The sequence below is a fragment of the Lepus europaeus genome, chromosome 9 (assembly GCF_033115175.1).
Source record: "Lepus europaeus isolate LE1 chromosome 9, mLepTim1.pri, whole genome shotgun sequence".
Classification (NCBI taxonomy): Eukaryota; Metazoa; Chordata; class Mammalia; order Lagomorpha; family Leporidae; genus Lepus; species Lepus europaeus.
In genome coordinates this window covers 28,173,675-28,192,143 of record NC_084835.1, presented here as the reverse complement: position 1 = coordinate 28,192,143, position 18,469 = coordinate 28,173,675, and the positions used below count along the sequence as shown (strand labels likewise).

Sequence of the window (18,469 nt, the reverse complement as noted above, 5' to 3'; positions counted from 1 at the left end):
AAAGTCTTCCTTGCTATCCTCAAGGTCATTCTTACCATCCCATTCTTACTCTTACACCCTTGCTTAAAAAGCTGGGCCAGCTTTCTGATCCTCTCCCAAAGCTGCCAATAATCGCTGACACTCCTCCCTCCCACCCCGGAACTTCCTAGGCTTGTTTATACTTCTGGCTCTGTTTGTTTCATATGTTGAATGTAACACCTGTAAATGACCCCAGTATGGTAGGCTTGACATTTTTCAGTTTGCTTCTTCAGACCTAGTCTTCAACATTCTCCACCCAGATAAATGACTCCAGAGACTGAACTACCTCAACTGCAAAAGCAGTTGGATTCAGCCAATGGCAGATACCAGCAAGAGGTAAGAGTGCAGCAGACTGTTACTGAGGTACCTTCTCCCCACATCCCAGCACTGTCAGTTCACCATGAGCGTATGCCCTTCTCCATCAAATACACTTGCCATGTAGCTACACTCCCTGGGTTCTGGAAACCACTCCTGGACTTTGCTTCTTCAGGTCAGAAGTATGGCTAGTCTGAATACACCACCACCACTTATTGGTTTCTGTTAATCCTGGCCACACATTTGTAAATACTTCTTTTATTAAGCTTTCCTCAACCACCCCATTTGAATGTGCATTCTTTTACCCACAAAGCAAAAAATATAGAAAGGAGTGATGACAAGAGGTGTACTCACAGGAGAGAGACACAACCAAAGGCTGTCTTTGCTATTGCCAGTTTGCATGTGTGTGCTTCAAGATTTATGTCTGCCTTTATGTTTTCCATATAAATGAAAACATATCCCAAAAAAGCAATATTTCCTAATCGTGACCACATGCCACGAAAAGAGGTATGTTCTATCAAAGTGCAAACTTAGAGATTAAGATTTGCTCTTTTGGTTTTCCTAGCAGTAAGGAAAAGCCACAGAGCTCAAAGTGACAATTTACATGAAAGTTCATTCAGGAGAAATCCAAAGACACTCCCGAGTGTTATTCAATTCACTTACTGCCATTTACTATACTTTCAAAATGGATCTACACCAGAATCCCCAACCAGACACAAGTGTGCCATGATCAGATATGAGATCTACTACAAGAAACTTATTAAACAGATGTTCACATTCCAAGTCAGTGAATGATTTAACTTCTAAGGATAATTAACAAGCAAGTCAAAGTTAGATGCATTATAATATTGTTCTCAGTCACTTGCATTTCAAAATACTGCCCCAGAAGTGAGATTTGGATATGTTCTATCTTATCAATTTACCATTGAGAGTTCTGATTACTGTCAGTTGACTGACACAATGCCCCCCAAATCTGGGGAAAGTTCACTGAAATATGGCCACACACATATGAGTAAGCCACTACAACTGTCACTGGCAGGCAAGGGTAGAGGATCACTTCTGTGTCCTTCCAAGAAGTGGGCACACTTAATTCACCTTTGCACCACCCACCCTCTCAAAAGTATTTCTCTCTCAATCACTGAAACTCAACATTCCTAGTATTTCTCCTCTGGCAGCAAACAACACAAAATGATTTAACTCAAACAATCATCAGTTACCTGCAAGTCTGCATCGAACTCGTGTTTCAGGTGGGCCTCTTCTGCAGCCTCCACCAGACGCTGAAAAGACAGAAAGCAACGCAAGGTGTGAGAACCGTGGCCTGGACCCCGTTTCTGTAACGTGAAGAGGCTGGAGCTCACTCATTGTCCAAAAGTGGCTGAGCACATCATAGTGTATACACTGTGGCTTGGTGCCTTTGCTCCCAGGAAACTGAAAATAAGTCCATTATTGTCAAAATCTCATTTCTGCCTTCCTCATTTAATCATAATGCTTCCTATAAATGTTATTGTTATGTACATCTATAAACCAACAACTCTATGTTATTTTTCATAATAATTCAAAGGTCCTTGAAGTCCAAACCTCCCAACTGACTGAAATTGATTGGATCAAAACCAATCAATAGCAGTGTAGTCCTCAGGTATAGCAGGGACTGGGGCTGAACTGAGTCCAACTCTAACTGGACTGACTTTCTACCCCATGGATTTGGAAAAGAGTGCCTATTTTTTTTAAAGATTTATTTATTTATTTGAAAGTCAGAGTTACACAGAGAGAGAAGGAAAGGCAGAGAGAGAGTGGTCCTCCATCCGCCAGCTCACTCTCCAGATGGCTGCAACAGATGAAGCTGCACCGATCCGAAGTCAGGAGCCAGGAGCCTCCTCCGGGTCTCCCAAACGAATGCAGAGGCCCAAGGACCTGGGTCATTGTCCATCACTCTCCCAGGCCACAGCAGAGAGCCAGATCGGAACTGGAGCAGCCAGGACCCGAACCCACGCCGACATGGAACGCCGGCACTGCAGGCGGCGGCCCCACCCGCTATGGCACGGCGCTGGCCCCGAGTGCCTATTCTAAAACCTACAGTTATCTAAGGTCAATTTTTTTTCTATACCCATTCTAATATCAGGTGATAATTACTTGCATTTTACTGTACACCAAAGCCATTATGACAATCTATATCCCAAAAGAAGTGATCACCGAAATTAAATCAATACCTAGGACTCACAAGAATACTACTGTAGTAACCCTTAACCAACTAAATTCAATCAATTCATATTCTTATGAAAACAACTTTACAACATGTCTTCATTAGCAGTAGTCAGGGATCAGAATCATTTTTACTTTAACTTGATTTTATCAAAAATGAGGTATTTCCCGCCATGAAAATAGGCTGCAGGACATGACAGAAAACTCTCATTCAATGAAATATTTCACTGAAATGTCATTGAACTAACAAAACAAAAAGCTCTTTACAGACAAGTAAAAATTCAATAATTTCTATTTTTCCCATGGCTACTCACACAGCCTACGCTGGCTTTAACTTGCCTTTCCTGGAAATAATGCAGACAGGAGTTTAACAGGTCAAGTTTTTAAAATGTTGACATTAGTATCAATCTCTGAATGGTCACTAATGGACAAATTCCTATGAATAATAATTAAATTGAATATGGAGATAAAGAGGCTGAAGTAAGATTGGGTAACTTCAGGCAGCAGGAGAGAGCACCAAAGGAAGAGAGAGAGAGAGAGAGAGAAAAACTGGAGGGCAGGGAGGGGAGACAGTGCTGCTCACAGACCGGAATCTGAAGGGATGGAAATGTGGTTTTTCATTCTCCTTTTAGTCAGTTGGGTGGTCAGGAAGGCCATCTTCTCTGGTCAAACAGCTGACCGCAGAGAACATTCCAGAGCTAGAGCCAGCAGATCTGATCCTAATTTCAGTCCTGCCGCCAGCCCACTACACTTGAGAAAGCTTGGGCCAGCCCTTTTCCCTCTCTGGGCCTGGTTTGCTCATCTGAGACGCACGCAAAAGTAAACCCAGATGGGTGGTTCTCAAAGCGTGGTGCTCCGTCCACAGCATGAGTTTCACCTGAGAACTTGCTGGGACTGCAGAACTCTCGGGGCTCATCCCAGCCCTGGCCAATCAGCAGCTCTAGGGCTGGGGCTAGCCAGCTGGGTGGCCTCAGTGACAGCCAGGTGATTCTGATGCTGCTCAAGCTGGAAGCAGCCCTTGCACACACGCCCTCCCTCACCCTCGGTGCCTGGATGACTGAGCTCCACCAACCCAACAGGAGCTTTCCACTCTCATTCACCATGAGAAAATGTGGGTACAAATTGATTTTCATTTTAATGCATCACATTCTTTACAAATGAGAGATATAACACGGAGGGGGTATAAACTTGGGGGAAAAAAAACTAAGAAGACACACAGAGACTGGTTATGGTGGCCTCAAACTTTCAGTGGGTCATGGTTTACTCAGAACCCTCATTGTCGATGAAGCTCATCAGTCTCCTAGAACCATAATGGCTAATTGGCAAATGTCTCAGTATGGATCCGAACTCATGAGTGGCAGACAGTGACATAAGAAATCTGTATGTTCCTGAGAGTTTATTCTCTTAATTTTTGTACAAGACTGAGTATTTCTATGCATCTATCATGAAATCACTTACATACTGAGTTTTATGGAGTGTGCATAAACATTATGCATGTCTGAACACTTCCATTATCCAAACAAATCATGCATTGTGAGCATTTACTTAAACACAAATAAGTTGTTTTTTAATAGCATCTAAGTACTCTGAGAATCCCTCTTTAGAAAAAGTGGTGATGAAATATCTAAATGATCAACAAATAAGAACAAAATAAAACTTAATATGGGGAAATGAAAACAATTGGGAGGGGGGACGACCAATAAAGTGTGGGAGGGCCAATTAATAAGAGAAAAATATGGAAATAACAGGCAAAGCTGAAATTGCCATGTAACAATACAGCATGAAAGTATTGTAAATAACACATATCACAGTTGTATATATTATACATACAACCATACACATCATATTCTTATACAACATGAAACGTGTTTCAACCACAAACATTGCAATAAAAGGTATAGGGCACAAGAATGTCACACCGGACACAATTCAGTAATATCACATTCACTCCTAAGAGAAGCTAGACCACTGCCTTCTACGCTGAGCACAATGAGTATAAGAAAATTTGACTTCTTAGCCAGATTTTATGTTCACTTGCAACTTAAATCCACTACATGGCTGTTTTTTGTGGTTTTTTTTTTTTTTTCGTATCTTGATTTAGCTGACATATTTCTTGTTTAAGTCACTCTCACTACAAAGACTGAAGAACTATAACTCAAAAGAAGACAGTCAATGGGCAGCAACACAGAATAGTTGTCCTCTGCAAAGTAACCAAGTATTTTGGAACAGGGCTCTCTCTGAAAGGTGAGGCTGCTCATGAAGTCAGCCACAGAGTTCCCCAACCTGTGCTCTGAGGCCGATGACAGACGGGTGAACGTTTCCTGGGACAACCCTACAGAAAAGGCTCAGCGCTGGGCGCGCTGGCCCTGAAGAACAGCACATCAAGAACTGAGTGCTTTGTGGGAAGAACAAAGACTGGCTGACCTTTCTTCCGAAGTAGTCATAAAAGTAAATGACTTAAAAGAAATATTATTTAAGAAGGAAACCATGTGCCATAAATTTACCTAAAGCCAAACCCTGGGGACAGAAGTTCCTCCTGTTAATAAAATAAAAACAAAGGAATCATCCTCTAACAAAGTCAAGACCATTCAAGTTCAAATGCTGATGCTTGCCATAGAAAATAACAGTCTGTAATATCTCTTTTCTGGGCAAATATCCTTAAAATCTAAGTCAAATAAAGTGTATTTTTAAAATAAGCTTGATTATCACTTGCAGGTATGAAAAATCTGTTACATTTACTAATATTCTAGTTATTATATAAGACACCACCAGTGAGCCCTGGGAAAACGTTACTCTATTATATCTATTAGAAAGGCAGTGTATTTTTTAACAATAATAAGTTAATTTTCTCTTATGTGAATTCCCTTCTTGGATCTGCAGATGGGATTATAGAATAGTGAATGTGGTTTTTAATTAAAATTGAACACTGGAAATGAAATGGCTTTGAAGACACTAGTCCTCAGAGCTGACTGTTGAGGTAAGGGAAAGGAGCAGTTCTGTGCATGGATTTTCTCCCCTCCCCCTTCTTCAAGCCCAAAGTGTTTTCTTACTCAGTAAAAATGATACCAATATATTGGAATAGGCACCCTGGGCTGTGAACAAAACACCTACAAGCTAAGAGGTTGTAATTCATGAGCTGATGCACATCTCATTGGCATTTCATATTTTTAGGTAACTCTTCTGTTTCAGTGAAACAACACAAGAGATTTCTTTACAAACAAGAACTTGGAAGGCATGGCTCCTGGGTAGTATTTATAGCCACAACCAAGGTAAAGCCACTATTGAGTACAGCAGGGAAATCAAAGCACTTGGTTTAAAATCACATCTTATTTCTCATTACGATGACCCCGTGTACACCCACACAGCACTACAGAACTCAGTCTCCCATGGCCTCCTCCTCAATGTTTAAATCAAGACTAGGGTCAAAGACATTGTAGAGGTCAAACTTTCCGTCACGGTTCACAGAGGGGAGAATCAGACACCAAGTCAAAGTAAAAATTGAATCAGAAGAAGAAAATGATTTTTTTTGTTCTATTCGTATTTTATTTTCTTTTTGTTCCTGGCCACTTTACTTTAACAAGAGTGGAAAAGAAAGAAATGTGCAGTGAGCAGTGGGAAAGGCAATGGAAAATAAGATTACACAACTGAAGTAGCTGACTACTGGGCTCCTACTGACTTGATCAGAATGAACACTTTGTGTACAAATGAAAAAAACTTTTTTAAATCCCTAAAATGGGAGGGAAGGAGACAATTATGGATAAAAATCCTTAAAGCAAAGCAGTAATATAAAAACCATATGGGATACCAAAGTAAAAAGTTATTTTATTTCTCATGTTAAAGCTAAAAAGCTTTGGCTTGTAAAAGCTGTTATAATGGGATGTTTGAATCTAACAAAGATTTCAAAGCACTTACTATGTTTGGTGGTTTTCACTGAATGTTTCGCAACACATTTGATACTCATACCAGGGTCTTTACTGCCTTTTTTTCTTTTTTTTTCTGGAATGAAAACATTACTCTTTCTCAAATACAGTTTAAGCTCAACTGGGGGGATTCTAAAGAAAATCTATAATCAAGAACATGGATTTGGGCTGTACTGATGACTAACTTGGAACTCGTCATTGAACTGTCATCGATCCTAAGAGTTGGGGGTCACATGATTCTTCCTTCTAACCAACAAGAACTAAATGGGTTAAAACACACACACACACACACACACAACCCAAATGCAGTGGAAATATGTGGCTCATCTTTTCCTTGTCCTGCATTCCATGGCTTCTGTTGTAAGGGTTGGCATTCGATGCCCATCAATGAGTATCTGAGGCTAATGCTATCCTAGCAAGGCCAGAGCTGCATCCCCAGCTTCAGATACAGAGGAGACCTGGATCTTCTCCAAGTCACAGATTTCAAACTCAACCAGCCCCGGAAATAAAATCAATGATCTCTTAAACTCATTAAGGGCTGCCATTGCATCAAAAGATGTACCCAAGAACACAAACAAAATGAGATTGGTTTGTTGCTAGGATTAATGTCAGATACTTCTCTCTTGTATCAAGGATCAGAAATCACCCATTTATAAGAACCATATTAAAGAAATCAAGTTGTTAAAGTTTGCATTTTCATTCCTTCTGGTGTTGAAATTTCTTCCCTTCTGCTCTCCAGAAATTTTATCACTCTGTGTAAGTGTAGACCAATCTATGCCGCCTTTATAGCTAGAGCAGTTAGATGACTATTGCCCGCAGTGTGCAGCTGCTACCAATAGTGATCCAAGAAACAACAGGAAGTGGTTCACAGAAGGGTGAGGGACAGACACAAGGCAAACAGAACAAATGACAACCAATGCTGCCAGGAAGCCTCCCAGAAGAAATGAGAGGTAAGTTAAACTCTACAGGTAGCCAGAAGTATCCAGAGGAAGAAAGGTGCTGAAAGAATGATCCAGACAAAGTTTTATGTTCTGGAAACAGTGATTAGAGAAAGATTCGAGAAATAGCTACGGGCACTCAGAGAGCTAGAAAGAGGCCACAAGGGTGCCTGATCAATCATCAGGAGAGAAGCAGAGCAGAACAAAGAACCTGGAGCCAGGGACATGGTTAGATGAGAAGAAAGCCACCCTGCAAAACTGCCTCTAGAGGTAGAGTCACATCCGAGTGTGTAATAATATTCCGCAATCCTTACTGATACAAATGTTTTTACTTTTCAATTCCAATAGCGGTGGCACATATAAATCACCATCCAGATGATCGTTTCTGTAGAGAAAAATACCTTTTAAAGAGCCTTCATTATTTCTTTGTTCCTGCCACAGAAATAAGCTTTGTTGCACACAAATGAGTATTTTGTATAAAATGACCTCCTGCCGGAAAGCTGCAAAGATTGCTTCTGCTTTTAAAAGTGGCAAACATGTCAAAGTGGATCATAAAAGCTAATATATAAGGTTTCTAGAGAAAACAGGCAACAGAACAAGGGGGCAAACACATCGTGGGCACACACGGGGAGCTTCCTTCCCTTCCACTCCTCTTCCCTGTCTTCCCCCAGCTAGAGAAGGCTCAAGACAAAGTAAGCGTGGAGTCTGCATCAGAACATTCACAGTGGGTAATAAATTATCTTTATTCCACAGGAGATACCTGTTATCAGTTAAAGGCAGATGCAATTAATACCTATTATCAATGTGGATGACCGATTTCCAAACCAAAGCCATCACCCTCTACATAGAAGGCTGTGTTTGTCCAAGTGCAGCCAAACCTTGCTCAAAGGTTTCCCAAGGTCCAAAGCAGCTCAGGGTGGAGGTAAGAGGAGAAGACAATCTTATTTCAGCTCAAGTAATTGTTCCAAACGATCCTACCTTTTAAAAGATGCTGTTCTGCTTATGTGCCTCCTGGGAATGTTCTGCAGTTGATTATCAAAATCAAGGCTACTTAACCACAAAACAGGAAACGTCCCATCAGGATCCTTCAGGCCTGGAGTCACTGAGCTATTTCCTTTGTGGGCAATGGAACTGCCATTAACTTTCTGATGGGACAGTCTAGGATGAAGGGAGACCATGACATTGTATCATTGGAAGGATGCCCATTTGTTTTCTGCAATGAAAGAAACTCTTCTGTGCTTGAGAGTTCACACTGTGCCAATGTGAACAAATTGTCCCAGCCCTTAATTACAACCTTTCCAAGGCATACTCAGGAGGTGTGGACTGGAACCCACTGTGGCAGAGCATTGAAGATAGCACCCACCTGGCCAAGGGAGACATGAACATCTGCCTTAGCGAAGTCACAGCCAAGACAGGGTGCTGCTGCTGGTGAGAAAGTGTCCTGCAGACGCCCGCCTGCTCCTCGTCGCAGCCTCACACTCCCATCACTTCTGTTCAGTTCATCTTCACGACTGCTTGTTGAGAGACCATTAGGGAACTGGAAAGCCGTCAAGAACGAAGTGAGATACCAAGAAACGGATGATTTGCTCGGACCTCCAGAAGCTGTTGCTGTATTTTGTTGTCACAGAGTCAGAACCAGAGAGAAGGCTTTGCATCCAGGCCTTCCTACTCACGAGCTGCTTGGCACTAGGAAAAATCTTAATTTATCTGAGTCTTGGTTTTCTTATTGAGCAAGCTGAAGGAATACCATCTTCCATCTGCATCTCAGCATGTAAATGTGATAAAAATGTACACACAAAACATAACCCCCCCCCCCGAAGGATTCCACACAAGATATTATTAAGATGGGGCGGGGAGGGGAAAAGACAAGATTTTTCAACATAGAACAGCTTGATTGGAACAAGGAAACTTCACAGAGTCTGTGCCTCCCACGGTTGGCTCTCATATGAGGAGAACTTGGAATAACTCCCCAAGTTCACAGTTACAAGGAGGTTATGTGAAAGTTAATTTTGCTGCCAGAGAAGGAACTCGAATCGCTTGCGTTCAGAAACACAGGGCTGTGCACCTGCTCCTCGAGGACTGGTTTTCAGAATCTACCACTCTCTTTTCCAGCTTCTGTGGTAAAAATCTGTGATCAGTGGGGCTGAAAATGGAATGAGGCAGAGGCCTTTATTGAAAGCTTTGACTGATGTCCTCAGAATGGTGCAAACACAGAAATTAAGCTGTTTGCTAAAGCAAGCTTCTTTGACGGATGGCACCTGTGAGACACTGAACAGGCCGGTGAACATGGCAGGCAGCTCCTAGCCCCCAGGCCCCAGGCATGGTCAGGGAAGGAAAAGTCCCTTTCTCCTTGAAAATGGAATAATGCAGAACCATTTTCATGTCCATCCTTCTCAAGATGGATTTTTACAGAATTTTGGTCCAGGGGAAAAGTCAGTCCAATTCCTTTTTTGCTCTTTCCTCTCAGCCAGCCATCCAAATTTTACCAGGCAACTTCAGTTTGGGAGGGAACATGATAGAGTGTCAGTGCAGGCAGCAGGCTCTGAGCTCAGACATCATGAATGGGAATTCTGGCTCTGACCACTTCACAAAAGTACCGTAAGCCAAAGTTCTTGGTGCATGGCAAACGCCCATTTATGTTACCTCCTATTACTGCTGAAGACAATGACAAGGATGATTAATTGCATGAGAAGAATTATGCTAGGGGCTTAGCTATGAAGATGAGCACATGTTCATTTATCAGTCAGGAGAAACAAATAACTGGGCAGTGCGATGTGCCCTTAAAAAGGAGCACGACAAAGACCGAGTTTCACCTTTCCTATCAGAACTGTTCCAAGTGTTGAGTTGATGGATACAGTTAATCCTCACAGCCACTAGCTAGAGGGCAGCACAGATGCCATCCCAGTTTACACACTGGGAAACCAGAGGGCACAGAGGGAGGAGGGCTGTGAGAACTCGGAGCAGGAGCAGACACGAACGACCACCAGACCACCAGGGCACGATGCTCTGAGCAATGTGACAGTGAGCCTAAATGAAAGGAAGTGTGGAAAGCAGCCCAGGGACCAAAGGAAGTGATGGGGAATGAGTAGACAGTCCTGGAGGTGGGACCTAGCTGGCTGCAGAGCTGCAGGTTTGGAGCAGGGAGGGAGAAGGGTGCAAACAGGCAGGTAGTTTTGTTCCAGTGAGCAAAGTGATGAGTTAGTCTAAGGCGCACATGGTGTGTGCACCCTAGGAGGTCACACTGGGCTTAAGAGCAACATGATCCAAACTGAACTTTAGTTCACCTATAAAATTAATCTGGTGATAGAAGTAGCTGAAAAGAAAAATTAGAGAGGGGTCAACCTGAAACAAAGAGAGACTAAAACAAGGACTCGTGCTGCCATGCAGCACATCAAGCCACTGCTTGGGTCAGCAGCATCCCACATGGAAATGCTGGTTTGAATCTTGGCTGCTCTGCTTCTGATCCAGCTTCCTGCAAATGTGCCTGGGAAGGCAGTGGAAGACAGACCAAGTACTTGGGCTCCTGACATCCTTGTGGGAGATTTGGATGGAGTTCTGGGCTCCTGGCCTCAGCCCTGCCCAGCTCCTGCTCTTGCAGCCATTTGGGGAATGAACCAGCAGATGAAAGATCTTTCTCTGACCTTCGCTCTGCATTTTTCTCTCCCAAAGTCAACTCCCCTAAGCCTGAGAGCTACACTCTCCATTGGGTGGGGAGTGGGGGAGGAGTATTTGGCCTTAGCAGTGAGGATACTGATTATAATGGCTGCATTCCACAATGGAGCACCTGGGTTTGATAGCAGCTCCTGACTCCATCTTCTTGTCAACACGACCTTAGGAGGTAGTGATGATAACAAACAAACAAGTGGGTTTCTGCACACCACATGGGAGACACAGACTGTGTTCCCAGTTCCTTGCTTCAGTCTCAGCTCAGCCCAGTACCAGCCATTGTGAGCACTTGGAGGGCAAATCAGCACAAAGAAATTCAGTCTCAGTCTTAGTCTCCCCACTCCCACCTCTCTCTCTCTCCCCCTTCCTCACTCCCTCCCCACTCCACCGTCACTTCCACCTCCCTGGACCCCACCCTCATCTCTTAGTTCTCAAATAAAGACATTTTTAATAAGGAGACCATTGGGCCCAGGCCACCAATTCAATTAAAAATCTAGACTTTGCATGCTATCTCCTTAAGAAATTATAGATATAGTGACAGAAATACTATAGCACTGGAGGGAGAAGTTGTTTAAAGTTACATCCATTTCCTAAACCACACAGTCCATGGTGCATTATCATTTCTTTTTATTGGATCCTTTATTTTCTTGGGAAGATTCCAGCTATATTACACAGACATTCTTTGTAAAAAAGCATCAGGTTGTTAAATGTAAATATTTAAAGCCCAGCGAAATTTTCAACCAAGCTTTTTCATTTCTTCATTTCATAACATACCTGGTGCTTTGCAACCAACCAACCAACCAAATGGTCAGGGTCACTCCTGATCCGTGAAGGACCCTGAGTCAGAGGACTAAGCTGGCTTTTACTCCTCCAGGGTAAAGCCAGCCATATCCACTGACATGTGAAGCTTAATTGCAAAGGCAGTTAAGAAAGCATAATGACGAGTAAGCCTATTCACATGACCTTGGTCCCTGAACATTTCACACAAGTCTCTCTTGCTTCAATTAGTATCACACTGGCAACTTCAGTATCCTCTGAAAAAGCCCTCATCCCCCACTGTAGAACCAAAATCCTGAGGCCAAGATTTTAGAAGATAACTGATCCCTACTCAAAAAGAGGACAGCAAGAGAACCAGGGCTCAGGGCGAAGACGAGCCACACCCAAGCATTCCTGACTGCAGGGAGCCAGGTTCAGAAAGAAGTGCGTGTGTGTCTTCCACCCACTTTCTGTTATTTTTCCCTTGTAATTCTGTGTTCTGCTTACACTGAAGAAATGACATTTCACCCTTCGGAATCAAGACTTCACATTTTCAAATTTCCAGGGATGAGAACTAGCTTAAAGGATAAGCTGGCTCTCTGTCTTTTAATGCCCAGGTAATGAACTGAAATTAAATGTAAGTTTTGAATTTTTATAGAAAGTTATTTCCATACTTCACTCTGTCCTCTTCAACACTTTCTCTTTTGTCAACCCTTAATTATAATTTTGCTTCAAAATGACAAAGAAATAAGCAGATATTTGAATAAAAGCTAGTGGTAAAAGATTTGAGGATTTTTTCAATAAAGAAAAGACAGGGGCCTGTCCGTGGCTCACTTGGTTAATGCTTTGCCTGCAGCGCCGGCATCCCATATGGGCACCCGGTTGCTCTTCTTCCAGTCCAGCTCTCTGCTGTGGCCCGGCAGGGCAGTGGAAGATGGCCCAAGTGCTTGGGCCCCTGCACCTGCATGGGAGACCAGGAGGAAGCACCTGGCTCCTGGCTTCGGATCGGTGCAGCGCTGGCCATAGCAGCCATTTGTGGGGGTGAACCAATGGAAGGAAGACCTTTCTCTCTCTCTCTCTCTCTCTCACTGTCTATAACTCTACCTGTCAAATAAATAAATTAAAAATAATAATAAAGAAAGGACAGAGTTACAAAGGAGGACTAAACCCATTTTATACAAAAGTAAAACTGAGGCCCAAGACATAAATTCTCCCGGATGTTGACACGGCACCTCCTTTGTACCAATGCTTGCTCTTGAGATTCATCACCCACTGCTTACACTTAGCCTCATCTTCACTCCCAATGCCCTACAGCTTGGGCTCTTGCAACTTTCATATCAAACCAATGTACTTTCATATCAAACCAGTTGCATGATATTCCACGCTCACCTGGCTGCTGCCCATCCCTCCTCCGACTGTGAAACAGACACACAGAGATACTTATGCCCCATCCTACAGAAGTGCCGCTTGGTGAGTTAAAGGCAGTTGAATATTAGCAGTTCCACAAAGTCAAATACAGAAGATATATTTGGACTGTGTTGGCTTTTAAATTTCCCTTTGTCATTTCAAAGTGGTTGAAAGGCTCTGAGCGGAATCCAAAGAGTCCTAGGAAGATGCAGAGGATATGAAAAACCACGACCCAGGCCTTGCTTGGTACCAGGCACGTTATATAACTTTGTGCTTTCTGGCAAGGCCTTGGGGGCCATGGTATGCCCACGGTACAGATGAGAAACACACACGGACTAGTGCGAGGTGCACCCCTCGAGTGGAAAAAACTGACATCACAAGTGGGTGGTGAGGTCAGAGAGGGGACTTATGATGCCAACACGGGTGCCCTCTGGGGGAACACAGCAGCTGCTTGAGCTGCCTCCACAAGCAGACACTTAAATCTCACAAGCAAATCAACCAAAGCCAGGATGCCTTGATTGGAGCCCTACTGTCCTGAGTATTACGCTTTTGAAGCCGGATGTAAACAAAGGGGCAAAAACAGCAGGATTCCAAGAAATTGGACCCCCTCTTAGCTTCTGCACTAGGTAAGACAGTGTGCCTGCCATGGATTCAGCTAACCAAAGCAGATGGATGTTTGGATCACAACGTTATTTATGTCTGAAGACGGAGGACGAAAACCAGGCTCTGAGGAAGAAAGAGAACCATCAAAGTTTGAATGCCTAATATCTGTCACAACCAAGGGATCCTCCCTCATGGGCCTGGAGAGCTTCCTGTCACCACCTTCATGGTGGTAGGAGGTGGACACAACAGTCAAAACCAAACACTGAGGGGCTGGTGCATCTTTAAAGGGGAGCCAGGCAGAATCAGCGATCAGCATAGGTGCCCCAGGAAGCACGGGCAGGGCAGGCTGCAGCGTCAGGACGCACGATCCTCAAGCTGCACCGCTCAGTGCCTGGCAAGCAGCAGCTCTGCCAACAGCCGAGACCCCAGCCCTTGTGTAGCTTACGCTGGACACAATACAGACAGTCAAAGGAACAAATCTGTGGGTTCACATCACGCAGGCTGAAGTAGCATAAGGATTACACCACAAGATGACATGGTAGAGAGCAACAGGGGCACAGCGTTTCTGGTGGTCAGGAGAGGAATCCCTGAAAAGATAATACCTGAGTAAATGAGGAAGAGCCCTGAGGATGTGAGCAGGAACAGCTTCCACAAGGAGGAGCAGCAGGCACAAAGGCTTTGTGGCACACACTGGTAAAACTCAACTCAGGTTTGCTACCCTAGTCCAGGATTATTTGCATTTACAGAGGTAAAATGATATATGTATCATGTGTTTATTACAACTCATCTCCAGGAAGGCCTGCGGGAGCACCCCCAATCAAATATTAATATTTCTATAGTAAATAACAATTCATATCAAAAAGAATAAATAAATATTACATATAACCACATGTCAATTCGGGCTATGAAATGAATTATGAAAAAAATGTTCAATTTTTAGGATGTTCTGGATTTCAACATTGAGGAGCAGACATTTGCCGTTTCAGTTGAGACACGGGGATCCCATTTGAGAGTGCCTGAGTTCAATTTCAGAATCTGCTCCTGATTCCAGCTTCCTGCCAGTGAAGACCCTGGAGAGGCAGCAGAGATGGCTGAAACAGTTGGATCCCCGCTACCCTTGTGGGAACCTGGATTGCATTCCCAGCTCCTGGCCATGGTGGGCATTTGGAGAATGAACCAGCACATAGATGCTTGCTCTCTCTCTCACCAATAAATTAATAAATTTTTAAATATTGAAGATATGAAATTGTGAATTTACTAAAATTTTTAAAAATAACAATAAGGTGATAAAAATTTCTCAATTTCGCTTTTGTTAATCACAAAGTTTTCTCAGCCCTATGGCTCAGCAACTGCTGGGGCTAATAAATCACAAAATTAATTATGAATACATCAAATAAATGGTGATGGGAGGAGAGAACCTATTGGAGAAATAAGAACACACACGCAACCTTGACATGCACATATCACTCATGACACTGACACAGCACACTGAAATCATTGAATTGTACACTTAGGATGGGTAAATTGTATTGTATGTAGGTTATACCTCAATCAAGTTGTTATAAAAATATCAATGGAAGAAACTCAGAATGTGAGTTAATGCACTAGTTTTCAAATATAGAAACCTGCATATACAATATGTGATGCTATCTTCCCAACAGTTGAAATATTCATAGTACTGTAAAACAGTTACAGTCACTTTTGGAAAGTTCCTCAAAAATTTAAATAGAGTTATAACATAACCCAAGAATACCACTCATGGGTATAAACCCAATAAAAATGAAAACCTATGTCCACACCAAAACTTATATACAAATATTTAGAGCAGCACAAAATGGAAACAACCCAAATATCCGTCAACTGATGAACAGATAAGCCAAATGTGGTGTAGCCATTAGCGGAGTACCACTCAGCACTGAAAGCCAGTGGAGCGCTGATAGAAGCCATACATTGATGAACCTTGAAAACTCTGCAATCAGTTGCAAAAGAGCTATTATGGTATGATTTCACCTACATGAAATGCCCAAAAAAGGTAAACACACAGGGACAGAAAGTAGGTCAGTGGATGACTAGGACGGGGGTGATGGTGAAAATGAAGCATAATGGCTCCAGGGTATTGGGTTTCTTTGTGGGATGAAGAAAATGTTCCAAAATGGATTATGGGGATGGTTGTACAACTGTCAATACACCAAGACCCATTCTAAATGAGTAAAGTGTAGGGTACACAAATTACATCTCAGTAAAACCGTTAACCAAAAAGGAGTGTTTTTGGTCTACCAGAGTGGCATGAAATACATATTTTTGTTTGGTGACCCTCAGTGGTTAAACGACTTGTTGGCTTTGCCAATTAATGTCCCATCATGAAACTGCTGAGCAGCACCAACAGAGGGACAGTTCTCATCCACCCACTGTTGAGACTGGGCAAGTCTGCAGAGAGGTTTAAATCTCCTTTCCAGTCTCACTTATGTGGGCCATCGCTGCAGCACAGGCAGAGGTTAATCCTCCACCTGTGATGCCAGCATCCCATGTGAGTGCCGGTTCTAGTCTCGGCTGCTCCTCTTCCAATCCAGCTCTCTGCTGTGGCCTGGGAAGCAGTGGAGGATGGCCCAAGTGCTTGGGCCCCTGCACCCATGTGGGAGACCAGGAAGAGGCCCCTGGCTCCTGGCTTCAGATCAGCGCAGCTCTGGCCATTAGGCCACCTGGGGAGTGAACCAACTGACAGAAGACCTTTCTCTCTGTCTCTCCCTTTCACTGTCTGTAACTCTCTCAAATAAATAAATAAAATCTGGGGAAAAAAAAAGGACTCACTTACCTACTACTTAATTGTTAGCTAAGATCATCTGTGCACCTTTAGCATACTAACTCATTTCCAAGTAACTAGCTAAATTAATGTCATTTGCAGTAACTCTAACAAGAAACATGAAACAAATATTACCCAGATTAAAAAAATTAAACTATATTAAAACAATCCTTCAAAGTGTGTTAGATCATGAATACGCAACTGGAGTCTAAGAATTAGAAACTCAGCTGGCATCTAGCAGAATTCTAGGTCAATCTGTAGCTAAAACACAAATAGAGCTAATTAAAAATTTTAATCACTTCTTGAGTAAATAGACACCAAATGGAGGAACAGATCATAGATTTGCAACATTTTAGAATGCTGTGACCATTTACTACTGTTTATTTATAGCCTACCTCATTCCAGAAAGTTTTCCCATTGCTCACATATCAAGAAAAAAGTATATAAATTTCATTAAAAACATCTGATCATAAGAGGCATGAAACTAATTAGTCAACAAGTATTTATTAAGAGTCTACTGTGTGGAAGGAACATAACCAGGCACTGAAAGGAGCTGCAAAATACTCATAACCACCTCTGCACCCTATGAATGTGCAGTCACATCTAGCAGTATTAAACAACTGTGCCTAACACTATTTGCCAGATTTCAAATAAAGGGGCCAGTTAACAGGTGTTCAAGAGGGAGTGATGATTTCCCACTACTGGAGCCCAGGAGACAGAATTTGAACCAACTTTCACAAGCGCCTAAATTTTAGGCGGATTCAGAAGAACGAAGACGGACACCACAGTGAGAAAGGCCAACATGCTCTTTGGGAAAGGAGGGCTCCCCAGTCCAGGCAGAGAGGTAGGGAAGGCCCATGAGGAGGGCTGGGGTCAGCCTTTAGGACAAGACCGCCCTATCCATCCCTGGGCTGAACTTCATCCTAACTAAGCTCAAAGAGGCACTAAAGGAAAAGTGATTCAGGGTTGTGACAGGAGGGTTGCCTAGCGATGGCTGCTGGACGATGGGAAAGATTATGAGGAAGACAAAGCCTGGACTTTTCCACGACCTCAGTCCCACCTCCAGCCATGTGGAGCAGTGTGCAGGCCACTGACAACACGTACATGGTCCCCAGTATAACCATGGCTCCCTTCACGGTAAAGGCAACCACACCACTGAGAGCAATCTCAGTCCTATCCTACTCCACTATCCAGTAGGAAAAAAAAAAAATGTGTGTGATTAAATTATTTTATACATTTTTTGGAAGGACAATTCTTTGTGAAATTTCAGGCCTGAACCCACATCCCTTCCAAGTGACTAACCCTAGCCCTGAGACACCAAGTGTTATATATATACATATTTGTGATTACTTCTCTCATGCTAATTAAATTCTATTTGGGGGGAGTGTAATTGGGGTTGATTACCATAGCAAGCAAGATAGGTTTTAAGGGAAGCTCGCTCCCAAATATTATCTTGCTGCAAGACAAACATATTGATTACTAAACATATGCTTGTTATATGCTGAAAATTAAAGTTTATACGAATGTGAAGATCAGGACTTCACCTGCTCGCTCTCTCTCTCTGTTCAACCATTATTTATTAAGCAAAGCCTAAGAAGACATAGTCCTTCCCCTTGAAGACCACACAGAACAGTAAAGGAGATAAATATATAATCAATTAACTATAATTTGCTATGACACATGTGATGCACAGCTCGAAGTTAATGAGCATTAAAATAAGCACTGTTAATAAAACAAGTCAACACAAGGATACCTACGTCTATATACTTCGCCTAATGAAATCCTGGTCCTTATACAATCGTCCTCATTCACTTAACACTTCATTGGGACAAAACACCTAATTGATG

The 18,469-nt window shown here is 42.8% G+C and overlaps 1 protein-coding gene across 1 annotated transcript in view; it reads right to left on the bottom strand.

Annotated features, from left to right (window-relative positions):
* Nucleotides 1-18,469, bottom strand: part of CACNA2D3 (calcium voltage-gated channel auxiliary subunit alpha2delta 3) — an 877,616-nt gene that overhangs the window by 613,991 nt on the left and 245,156 nt on the right. The window contains exon 4 of the mRNA XM_062200176.1: nucleotides 1,551-1,610. Coding sequence (XP_062056160.1) covers nucleotides 1,551-1,610 — 60 coding nt within the window. The remainder of the gene's footprint in view (nucleotides 1-1,550; nucleotides 1,611-18,469) is intronic.